Below are 12500 nucleotides of genomic sequence, written 5' to 3'. Positions count from 1 at the left end.
CAAGTACGCAAATGTAATGGTCGATTGCCCTTAGGCATGATTCTGTTTTATTACTTTAATCCGGTTGTAAAAATGCATGACCGAAGGGTCATCAGATAAGCAAAAACAGGGCCAAAATCTGATAAAATAGCGCTGTTTAACTGACTGTACGAAAATCCGTATGTCCGAAAATTTAGAATCATGAAAACATAAATATTTTGGCTTAAAAGGAAATGTAAGAAAATTTAGAATGTAAGAGAAAATACGGTGGTTTTATGGTGTTTAAATCGATTAGAAATAGCAAAACCTAAAGACATTATCTCAAGTGTGATTTTCAAAAGATTTTATATGAATGTACACACACGGTAAAACTAGTCTATTAAAATGCAATACCTTCATTGGGTTCTCATGTTTTAAATATTTATTAAACATAGGTATTTGTGAACACTTGTTGTTATATAATATTGAAATGAACACGCATACTGAACATAAAATCATTAGCATAACGGCTAAGTTGGTTTTTACTAAGATTGCAATAGCGTTTATTTTATTATTATGAATCTTATGAGGATAATTTTGAAAGTATGACACAGAGTATCTGAAGAAGATATATACATAATCACATATGTTGTTGTTGTTGTGGTTATTGTTTCAATATTTTTATGAGTATCATACATTCAATGACGAATAGCTATTACTTTGTCATACAAACACCATAATTATTATTGGATTGCGGAGATTAAACAAATCGATTCCCTAGTAACTGATATAACTGATACATTTTTTTGAGCGACAATTTGAAACTAAATCTATTATTATTTAAATTTGATTATTTTAATTGCAGACTTTTTTTATTAACCCCAATTAATTTAAACGCAACGTTTCTTTTATTTAAATCGCTGAGTGCGAAGGATCAAGCTACTTTTTAATTAATTGACAGTAATCTTTAATGTATGTCATAATATAAATTGAAATCAATCTTAATTAAAGCTTGAGTGGTTGGTTTGTAATAAGTTTTGTAAATGTTGCTGTAGGATTAGTATGCACAATAAATACTAACGCTCTGGCATATTGTGATGGTGATATGATTATATATTGCACAATGAATATGTGATGATGTTCTTATGATAATATTGAGGCTATAATTAGTTTTTGAATTAAGCTAGCTAATTTCAAATAAGATACAAACACATCCCAATCCTAAAATTATCAGTAAGTTATAGTATTGTTTGCCTCTAGGCGCATAATTAATTGAAGGCCTAGTTTATCTGTTAATCCTCGCCCCATGTGGTGTCCCAGTGGGTACACTGATATTAATACACGATGTATTGGTCCACAATTAAATCTCTTATAAAAACATGTCTCTCAGGTGACTGAAAAATGGCTGTGTAGATACAACAAATACTACTACAACGGAGACTAAGATAACACATGTTACAATTAATTTGTCTTCCTTGCGTTCTTCTTATACGACAAACACTTTTAAAACAAAAAAGCAAAAAAGCCGCTACTGCTACTGCTTCGGCTACTCTTACTGCTACTGCTACTTCTACTGCTGCCGCTGCCGCTGCCGCTGCCACTGCCACTGCCACTGCCACTGCCGCTACCACTGCCGCTGCCACTGCCACTGCCGCTGCCACTGCCGCTGCCATTGCTGCTGCTGCTGCTGCTAGTGCTACTGCTACTGCTACTGCTACTGCCACTGCTACTGCCACTGCCACTGCCGCTGCCGCTGCCACTGCCGCTGCTGCTGCTGCTACTGATAGTGCTACTGCTACTGCTGCTGCTGCTGCTGCTGCTTCTGCTGCTGTTGCTACTGCTACTGTTACTGCTACTGATACGGCTACTGCTACTTCTACTGCTACTTCTACTGCTACTGCTAGTGCTACTGCTACTGATTCTGCTACTGCTACTGCTGCTGCTGCTGCTGCTACTGCTGCTGCTGCTGCTGCTACTGCTACTAATGATAATAATTCTCCTTCTACTTCTCTTTCTTCTATTGCTAGCGATGCTTCATAATTTATTTTTAAATGTATCATTTTGTTAAAACAGGAAAGAACTGTTATATATATTTTCTTAAAGGTGTAAAGAATCTAAACTTTTCTGCGATTAAAGTTTTATTTAACTGATTAGTATAGGCCACATAACAGACGCTATTGTACTGATTTGTACTAAACAACATTTTGTCATAATCAACAGTTTTAACATGCCGCAGTTTCCTTGGAAGTTAACCTTTGATTGGAGTTTATGTATAAAACATTAACAAGGTATTTGTTGACAGTTTGTCCTGTCACAATTATATATTAGTTGAGCCAAACGTGTGATAAAGATCCCTTTTGGGGTGGCGATAAATACTATTTATATTGTTCAACAGGGGGAGACTGAGAAAACATATGTTACAATTAATTTGTCTACTTTGCCTGCTTCTTCTTTATATATTTTTCTTGCTAATCGTTTAAGTTTAGTTTTAGTTAAGTAGGTATATCAATTTACATTTTTTGATAGATATTTATTTGGATAGTAATAGTATGTTTTATTTGACTTGACATCATTGAACCGGTTTATTTATTGATAAGATCGGGATCTCCACAGGTTGTTTAATCTCGATTGTTAGGTGGGGAGAAGGGTCCGAAAGATAATGTTGTTGTCGGCTTACGAATCACATTTCACAAGTTTTAGACAAATATGCATACGTTATAAACCTAATTTAAGTATTACATAGATAATAACTTATCTTTATTTTGATGAACTACGTTTAAGGTATAACACTATAATTATCTATGTGTTGTGTGCCGCATACATACCATCTTGCTTTTTTAAATTTGATCACAACGGTCCGAAGTCATAAACATTCATTATGCATGGTTGCTAAAGCACAGTGTATACTAACTAACCTATGTTTATTGTTGTTTGCTAGGGTTATTATTATTTTTATTTTTTTTATTTGGGGGGGGGGGGGGGAGGGCTTTTATAGAAGATTTCAACTAGTTCCTTCAATTAACGAAAAAAAATATTGGTATAGGAAATATAAAAGAGTAATAGACAGCTTCATTCATGCTGTTCTATTATGGTGTTTTAACGCATATAATTATGTATGGTTGATGAAGCACATTGTATGCTACCGATGTTTATTGTTGTTTGATGATGATGTTAAGTTGGTGTTGCTGTTGTTGTTAATGATGATGATGAGGAGGAGAAGGAAGAAGAAGAAGAAGAAGAAGATGATGATGATTGATGGTTGGTGGTGGTAGTAGTGACGACGACGACGATGATGATGATTTTGATTATGATAATGAGATTTGAATTAAATTAATGCGCAAAGATTTTTCTTTTTAGCGGCCAAGTGCATATATCTGCGCTCGGCCGCTGTAAGGGTTATGTAATATTTGCAATCTACATAGGAGTCAATAGCAGATACCAAGCACCATATGCTTATGAGAAACAAAAGCAAAATATTGGCAATCGCTGAAATCTCGAATATGACTTAATCATTTTATTAAAATGAAAACCGGTAACTATTTTAAACGGTTATTATATTGCAACAACTTAGCGTTGTTTTATCCAAAAGACCATTGTTATAATTACAGGGACGTCAATAGGCCAAACTATTCAGGAAATATGATTTGAGTCGTCAAGGATAGATTTTGAGATCAATGTACGTCCGATGAGATTTAAAGGGAGTTGGAGGCGTAGGGGACAGATTCGTTCGAGTACGCGATCATTTGAGAACAAATAATGTTGAAGCTTTATCGGAATTCCGGAAATTTGCGATCGGTACCGATTTTTCCTGGTTCTTTTTTATTGATTCTGATAAGTTAGCGGCCGGCACGGACATGAATATTAACTGACGAAAACCTCTTCGCTACTTTCCGAAAATCTTCGACATGTTGCAAATATCCGTAATATTCCGCATTGTACTCACCAGAAATTGCAACTAGAAAGACTACAATAAATCAATTAGCTACGGCTCGGGCGGGGATTTACCTTTTATCCCTGTAAGGGACCTAATGCCCCAGACTACCGGCTATTTTTTCCGAATTCGAACTTGATACACTTGATATCCCTGAATTAAATATTTATATCCGCAATTTTGATCTCTAGAGTGCTGACTGTGTAGTATTGTATTTGACTGGAATGACTGTCGATTATGTGTTTTTAAGATTAAAACAAGCTTACGAAGAACTTTGTGTTTGCTTTTTTGTACGCTTTCTTTTTAAAATGTATTGTCCGCCACGGACGCAACAATTGACAAAATGGTACCAGATTGTGGTCTCTTTAAAGTGCTATGTTTTTACTGCCGTGATATCTTTAAAAAACTACACATTATTGATCGTGGACGTTTTATACTCTATTGAATTTGTTTCCCCAAAATATGCTCTTCTATTAGTAGATGTTAGGTGACGATGTTCTAATTATAGATCTTACACGGCCAAGAAACACTAGATAGGTCTTTGCAAAGAAGCTGTTGGATATCGTGAATGCGTTCAATGTGGCCTGTTTATTTCAGAAAGCTATGTGCAATGTTTTATGGGGATTTCTATCAAATTGCCAATTGCAAAATTTGATTTAATTCATTCGGACCTACAAGCGGGAAACTTCTTCATTAAAATTCAATGGGCTTTTAAGAAGTTCGTTGAAAGGCCAAATTTGACGTTAAACAGCAAACGCCGAAAAAAATTGCTACTCAGTCTTATTATCACTTTTTTGTAAGATTTGACCAGTAGACGTTCTTCAGTGAAATTAAGCAAACACACAGTGCCGACAAATATGGAAGGGTATTTAGGTAAAAATTACATCCTTCTTTGTGACTGTGTCATGATTCTTGATGGTACTTTCAATTAGTATGTAGACACCTTTTCATGCTTGATGACACTTACATCTTGCCTGATGTCCAATGTCTATTTACATTCTGCTTAATGGTATCATGCATGTGTACAGATGCAACATTCTTGTTCGTTAATTGCATGCTGCATATGTGTATGTTGGTTTGTGCAGAGAGACTTGTGCAATAGGCGCAGTGCATAATGTAATCAAATATTAATTGCGTTTAATAAATTAACGCGATGGTAAGATGTGAGTTTCACCCAAGCACAAAGCAACATACTGTCATGCATGATACGATGATGTCAATTGACAGTCCATTCCGAAATGCTACGGAGGGACTACGTAAATTTACGGCGTATAACGGAAATTTTATGTTATAGGAGAAGTTGCGCACCTTTGTAAGATATTTGCTACTGAACCGAAATTAACCGCGTGTTTGTAGACTTAACTTTTTTTGGTAATGACTAACCATAATTTTTGTACAGTAATTTACCTTCAATAACCAAAGAAAGTCTATGGATATATTTCAATATATGCTACTAATGCATGTATGCAGAGCTCCAGATAAGACGCTTAAAGTCGTAAAAAATTGAATTAAATTTAGTAAAAAGTAGACTTAAATTCTGGTGCTTACGGTTACACATTGGAAAAATAAAATAAGAATTCAAAATGTGTGATCATGCGTAAAACTCAATATCAATGGCATATAATGTAAACATTTTAGCAATGATTCCCACTCGTCTAGGCCTCATTACAAATTATGAAATCAACAGCACTTTAACGTTATTATGAATAACAGACCATCTTTACAACAGTCGAAAAGCCGAACGTTTTCCATTATCTGGTCCTTTATCGCAAAAAGTCTGCTGTAACCCGGCAATTGTCATGAGCTCTTCTTAGACTAATAAACCTTAATGCCGGATGTGCCAAAAATTTATTTACCTGATAAAAAAAATTAATAATAGACTTTAAGGCTGGATTATTAGAGGGTAAACCAAGATTTTGCTGAAAAAGTTATCTGGAACTTTGCATGTATGATTGAGAGGAAAATCGATTACATAATTTCAAATTTACTAGAGTACTTTTATATTGCACCACATAAAATGCTATAAAACTATAATATTGAAGTGCACATATAAACTTTATTATAGATGGGTAGGTATTTCGTGTCAATCTCTTTCACATATGAAAGAGCTGTTGGCCATGCTGCTTTAAGTACATAAAGAATGCATGACACAATTTAGATTAAGCAAAATAAAACACTAGGTATTTGCCAAGAGTCAAATATATACGAGCAGTAAGAGCGTAATCGTGCACAGCGAGACTTACTCATGTAGAATTGAAACTCTTATTGCTTTCTTCGAAATAATTTCATGTGTCCGATCTAATATGCAATATGCCCGGTTTTTTTTGCGGATTAATGTTCCGTTTAGATCCATAATTAACGAATGCCTCAATATTTTCAAAAATTAACACCGGAATAATGTTGCACCGACATTTTTCATACAGATTGGATATAAATATTATAGAGTTTATAACAAAAAATACATTAAGCCCGTTCTCTCCCGGCACACGTGCTGGACACACAGGTGGTTAGCGTGTGGCTATGATAATAATTAGTGAAAACATCTTTTGAATGATAAATAATCATATTAAAACGAAAAATCAAATTTTCTATAAAAAAAATCACTATCGTTTTATATATTAACAAGGTATCCAACTCGAAATCATCCGAAAACTGGGGTGCATTGTTTTGAGCAGCCATTACTAAATTAATTTTGCAGCGATTTTCATGACCCGGTCTTATTCACGCAGAAATGAATTTCCTTTTAGGAAATGTATATATATTGTTATATTTCTACACATGCTGGGTCAAATTTTAAGAAATAAAGCTATACATAATTCGCTTGACCCAGTTGTGATCGATCAGACCGTATTTATGAATGAAATCTCCAGTTGTAAAGACACAACTCCGCATTGGAGCAATGAAATCACTCTTGTGTTTAAAATGTCAGTTGGTTGAAATGTATGTAAACAAAGGTTTGAAAATGCGCTGGACAGTTAGTTTGATGCATAATGCTACGACAGCACGGTAAGAATGTTTTTTTCATACGTTTTATTGAATTATGGTATCGAGGTTCGTGAACTTTGCAGGGAAAATGCCCTTTTCCCCGTGAAGATTTCAGTCATGAATACTGTCTGATCGATCACAGCTGGGTCACGCGAGTTGTGTATCGTGTTATTTCTTAAAAGTTGACCCAGTATTTGTAAAAATATTGCAAGACATATACATTTCCAGAAAGGAAATTTATTTCTGCGTTGAATAAGACCAAGATCGTGAAAATCGCTGCAAAATTGATGAAGTAATGGCTGTTTAAAACGATACATCCCGTTTTCGGATGATTTCGAGTTGGATACCTTGTGAATATATATTTAACTTATTTTTTTTTAAGAAAAGTTGATTTTTCGTTATAATATGATTACTTTTCATTCCAAAATATGTTTTCCACTAATTAGTATTATAGCCACACGCTAACCACCTGTAGCTGGACACTTTTAAAAAACACTATACAAATTCAAGTACTTATGCACTTAATTGATTGTAAACAATGACGGTTGAAATCCGTGCGTGGGAATTTTTCTGGTAACCAAGAGCGACATCAACGTTCATGACAAACCTGTTTATATGACATTTATTTATTGATTTTTTCCAACTTGATTGAAAATTATGTTTTATGATATTTTAATACATGTAGATGAAGTAGTTGTTTTCTCAACGAGGAGAACAATAGTTGTACAGTACTAGACACGAGTACTTGTAACTTTCAGGTTTCTCTTTATACCACAGACATTATATAGTCATAAAATGATAAATATGTGTTTATAGAAATTGTAATTATAGCATGGTAAACAGACTAGAGAAATCTGAAAGTTTCACGCACAGGTCTGTGGCAATGGGGGTTTGGGCTACTTTATAAATATGAGGTCGATATGCAATGCACATCGGTAGATTACGTCTACTGTAATTATTTGGACTAGGGAAGGGCCACAATTCCAACACATCACCCCGTTATGTCCTGAATAAAATACATGTATAATTTCTTGAGTGCCAATTGCATCTTACAAATATCAAAAACATTCACGGCAGTCAATTCATTGTGTAAACCTACTGGTCTTCATGGCAATAATGAACGTATTTAGTTAATGGAGATTATATAACGAAGGGAACTAATTCAGCTTATTCAGTTTACTAGAAAAATGATTCGGATGTTTTCGCTTTTTTTTCCGAAAAGTAATTTATTCAACATACGGAAAATAAACGCGCGCCACCTGTTGTCATAATTTAGTAACTTGCATTCTGCTTACTGCCTGTTGCTAACTGCCGTTGTTAATGACGCTAGTGGCAAACACCGATTATGACTGGTTTCAGGAATAATGAACACACAAACATTGGATAGTCACCAAGCATGTTGAAACAATCATCAAGTATAACCGATAGAGAACAAGCATGTTGGAAACTGTCATGAAGCATGTTAGAATAAACATCACGCATAATGTAATATTCATCATGAATGATGTAATGTTGCAGCAATCATCAAGTATAAACGAATAGACAACAAGCATGTTGGAATTGTCATAAAGCAAATTAGAATAAGCATCAGTCATAATGTAAATATTCACCACAAATGATGTAACTTTTACCTAAATATCCTTCCATAGACATGTGTTGTTACTAAAATAGACATAGAGATTTGAGCATTGGGAGTGACCTAATCATACTGTGCTTTAGCAGTATTACGGAATACCGTTAGTGCCATCGTGGTTACACATTAAAATCCAGAGGCGAGAACGCGAGAACGCGATAGTACGATGGCGACAATGTGACAATACGATGATGACAGGGTGACAATACGATGGCGACAATGCGATAGTACGATGGCGACAATGCGAGAACGCGATAATACGATGACGGCAATCAGACAGTGCGATGACGACAGTGCGACAATACGATGGCGACAGTGAGATAGTACGATGGCGACAATTCTACAGTTCGATAGTGCGATAATACGATGACGACAGTGCGAAAATACGATGACGACAGTGCGACAATACGATGGCGATAGCCGACAGTGCGATAGTACGATGGTGCCAATGCGATAACGCGATAGTATGATGGCGGCAATTCGAAAATGCGATGGCGACAGTGCGACAATACGATGGCGACAATGCGATAGAACGATGGCGACATTGCGATGATACCACGGCGACAGTACGATATGACTATCGCATTGTCGCCCCCGTACTATCGCACTGCCGCCATTGTATTGTCGCACTGTCGCATTGTCGTCATCGTACTAGCGCGTTTTCGCAATCGTACGAACGCATTGTCGCCATCGTATTGTCGCACTGTCGTCATCGTACTTTCGCGTTCTCGCATTCTCGCCCTCTGGATTTTAATGAGTAACCACGGTGGCCCTAACGGTATTTTGTACAGTAAAGTGCGTAAAATCTGGTTTGGAATAACAATTTATATGCCGAAAACAGATGTTGAAAACCCGACTTTGTTTTATAAGTAGTAGTCTAAATATACAATGAGTTTTCCGAGCATTAAATAAACATATTAAAATAAAATTCATGTTCGTATCGTTGAAGTTCTTGTTAATAGTAGAAGCAAAGAACACAATAAAACGCTGATTGGGCTTACTAATTTGAGGCAAGAAAAAACACATCGCGCTATTATATATAACATATAACGCGCATCCGCAAAGTTCGAGCGCCCGTCTCGGTGCCGTCGTTTCCGGTGAAAGTTTCGCACAGGAGCTACCGAGTTTGGATATGAGACCACGATCATGGCTTGACTTTATATATCAGTCAGCGTAGAACCTGACCAGACTGCGCGGTTGGACAAGCTAGGATGGACCAACTTTGGCCGCATATGACATAAGACCCATTTTCGCATGACGCGGGTCATCTGACCTTTATAATGTGTATATAGCTTTGAATGGAATTTGCACATAGTTTTTGGCATGGACTTATTGTTATGTTAATGTGTTGCACGCTTTCAAAAGCAGAGGGCATATATAAGATCAATTATACTACGGAGTTCATTTTCTGTTGCAAAATGAAATGCAATAAAGATTGTTACTCAGCGGTGTGTACAGTATGACAGCGTTGTCTGTCTGCGATGCATTTATACTGGTTCTAAGCTGGCATACTCACCAATTGGACTCAACCATCTGCTCGAACAAGAAATGATAAGTTCTACTAGCATAAACCTTTAATTGTAACTCATTTTAAAATATTCATGTTATTTATATTATTCAATTTATTATTCAAAATTATAATTATTATTTCCTTTATTGTTGTTTTTTCGCATAAAAAACTTATTCGGCTTACGAAACTGAAAATCCCATGGGATTTTTGTTTTTTTAAACACGACTAAACGCATGGGATTAAAATATCGTAGTTTTTCATCATTTTCATAAAATATGCTGTTGTTTCTGAAAGTTTCATGAAAAATCTCTCAAAATAAGAAAAAAATCCCATGGGATTTTTTTCTCCCATTTTAAAATGGGATTTTTTTATTACTATATATTTATATATATAATTGGCATAAAACCAATATACAGTCCTTAAATAACGTTAAAATACTTGCAAACGCAAATAAAACACGTTTTTTAAAATGTTCAAAATCCCATGGGATTTTTCTCCCATTTGCAAATTATGGAGAAAAAAAATCCCATGGGAGAAAAAACCCATGGGAAAATCGAAAATCCCATGGGAAAATGCAAAAATCCCATGGGAACCCCAACTTTGCTTATAAATTTCATAGTGAAGAAAACGCGTTTTTTGAGTGAAAATAACCAATTATTAATCAACGATAAGACTTTTATCGCATACTATGTCTCAAAGTAGCAAATCTTTAAGAAAAAGGGTACTTAAGTTTGCGAAATTTCGGTTTCGCAAAGTTTTTCCGGTGGCCGTTCGTAATGATATTTTACCCGTAATACTATATATATATATATATATATCAATACCAATTGATCTTTTAAAAAATTGCATACAAAGGATATCGTTGCAAAACATTTTTATAATTGCACAAAACTGTCAACACCAGAGCGCCGCACAGGTCTTAATGCGCTTTATAAGACGGCATTGGGTTTTATTTCTGATAATCAAAGTCACACATCGACAATTATATCTCGCAGTTTTTCATTATTACATGTTTGTTTTTTTCAGGACCCTATCGCGTTGTAAATATTCCGGTACACGCCGTAAACGAGCTTCCACGGACACACTGCGCGCGAATACCCGTGAAGGCGGAAAAGGGAGAAAATGGGTGTGCCTGGAAACAAGGGAGGAAACACTGGAAATTACAAAAGACGTAAAATTCGCGGTGGCGGAAGTGAATAGTCTCGAGCGCGTGGCGGTGTTCATTCGACTAAAACGAGACTACTCAACGATTTCGAAAAAAGGCGGCAAAGTGACATCATCTTTCGATCAGAGGATTTTATGACGATTCCAAAAGGTTGCACACGGGAAAGGATCATATCATGATGGAGGTAACAAAAAGGGGATCAGAAAGTGTGAACTGATAGACAATCGTTAAAATATTATAAAACAAATGATGCTTTAACAAACAACAAACCATTGAATTCCAACGCTTTTGATATTTCCCACACTCATTGATAAAATATTTTTAATACAGAAGTATTACGATTTAAATACCCTAACTGTGAAACACCAGTCATTACTTGATTCAGAGAAAGTTAAGAGACTGATGTACAAACAATGAATAATGCCATAATACTAACAAAACACATACATACACGTATACATATACCACAAACTAATTCTTAATGTCGTATAGTATAGGTCGCCGTGGCGTTATGGAATTTGTCGACCAAGCCGACCGCGAGGTCAATTGTTAAATCCCGACTAAGTGTTCCGTAGATGTCCAAAAATGAACACTTAGTACTGGTTTAACCCAGAAAACCGATATCGTTTTCAATTCGCCTTAGGCTTTCAAAGCAATCGAGCTAAATAAAGATGTTTAACACATAATGGGCTGTACTTTGTGAAAAGGGGTTAAATGCAAGTGTGCAAGTGCGTTAAGTGTCGTCCCAGATTAGCCAGTGCAGTCCGTGCAGGCTAATCAGGGACGACACTTACGCCTAAGCTGGATTTTTTGATAAAGAGATATTTTGTTTCACGAAAACTATCACGAAGGCGAAATGTTTCGTCCCTGATTAGCCTGCATTAAACCCCTTTTTCACAGAGCATGGTTCCATTATGCTTAACATATAGAAAATACATGCGCGTTCATCCCCAGTCCTGCCTTTGGACTCTAGTTCCGTGACGGACCTGAAGTCGCGGTCAACCAAGTGGCAAGGGCTGTTGTCGTCAAGCCCCATCGTTCACATGCAGTTCGAGTCAACCGCATTCGAGACACCAGTCCGGTGAGTGGCATCCATGATGACTGATTTCAAAAGGATAAATGACGAAAAGGACTTGAGAAAACGTCGATAAGCTTTGATAACAAACACATTTAGATTAAGTGACAGTGATACGAATAACGACCGTATTAGTTTGAGATATTGATAATTATGATAGTAAATACTATCTAATGCTTTCGCTAGTACTAATATTGCTTTTGATATTGATGATCTATATACGGGCTTATATAGTGGTTGATT

General features: G+C 35.9%; 1 protein-coding gene across 2 annotated transcripts in view; it reads left to right on the top strand.

Annotated features, from left to right (window-relative positions):
- Nucleotides 1-11069, top strand: part of LOC127867171 (capping protein inhibiting regulator of actin dynamics-like) — a 36977-nt gene extending 25908 nt beyond the window's left edge. For both annotated transcript variants that reach the window (XM_052408218.1, XM_052408219.1), the window contains exon 6: nt 11044-11069. In XM_052408218.1, coding sequence (XP_052264178.1) covers nt 11044-11061 — 18 coding nt within the window. In that variant the 3' untranslated portion in view covers nt 11062-11069. The remainder of the gene's footprint in view (nt 1-11043) is intronic.
- The last annotated feature ends 1431 nt before the right edge of the window (nt 11070-12500 follow it).

This window comes from Dreissena polymorpha, chromosome 2 (genome assembly GCF_020536995.1).
Source record: "Dreissena polymorpha isolate Duluth1 chromosome 2, UMN_Dpol_1.0, whole genome shotgun sequence".
In the NCBI taxonomy this organism is placed as follows: domain Eukaryota; kingdom Metazoa; phylum Mollusca; class Bivalvia; order Myida; family Dreissenidae; genus Dreissena; species Dreissena polymorpha.
Note: the sequence above shows the minus strand (reverse complement) of the source record. Positions and strands in the feature narration are given on the sequence as shown.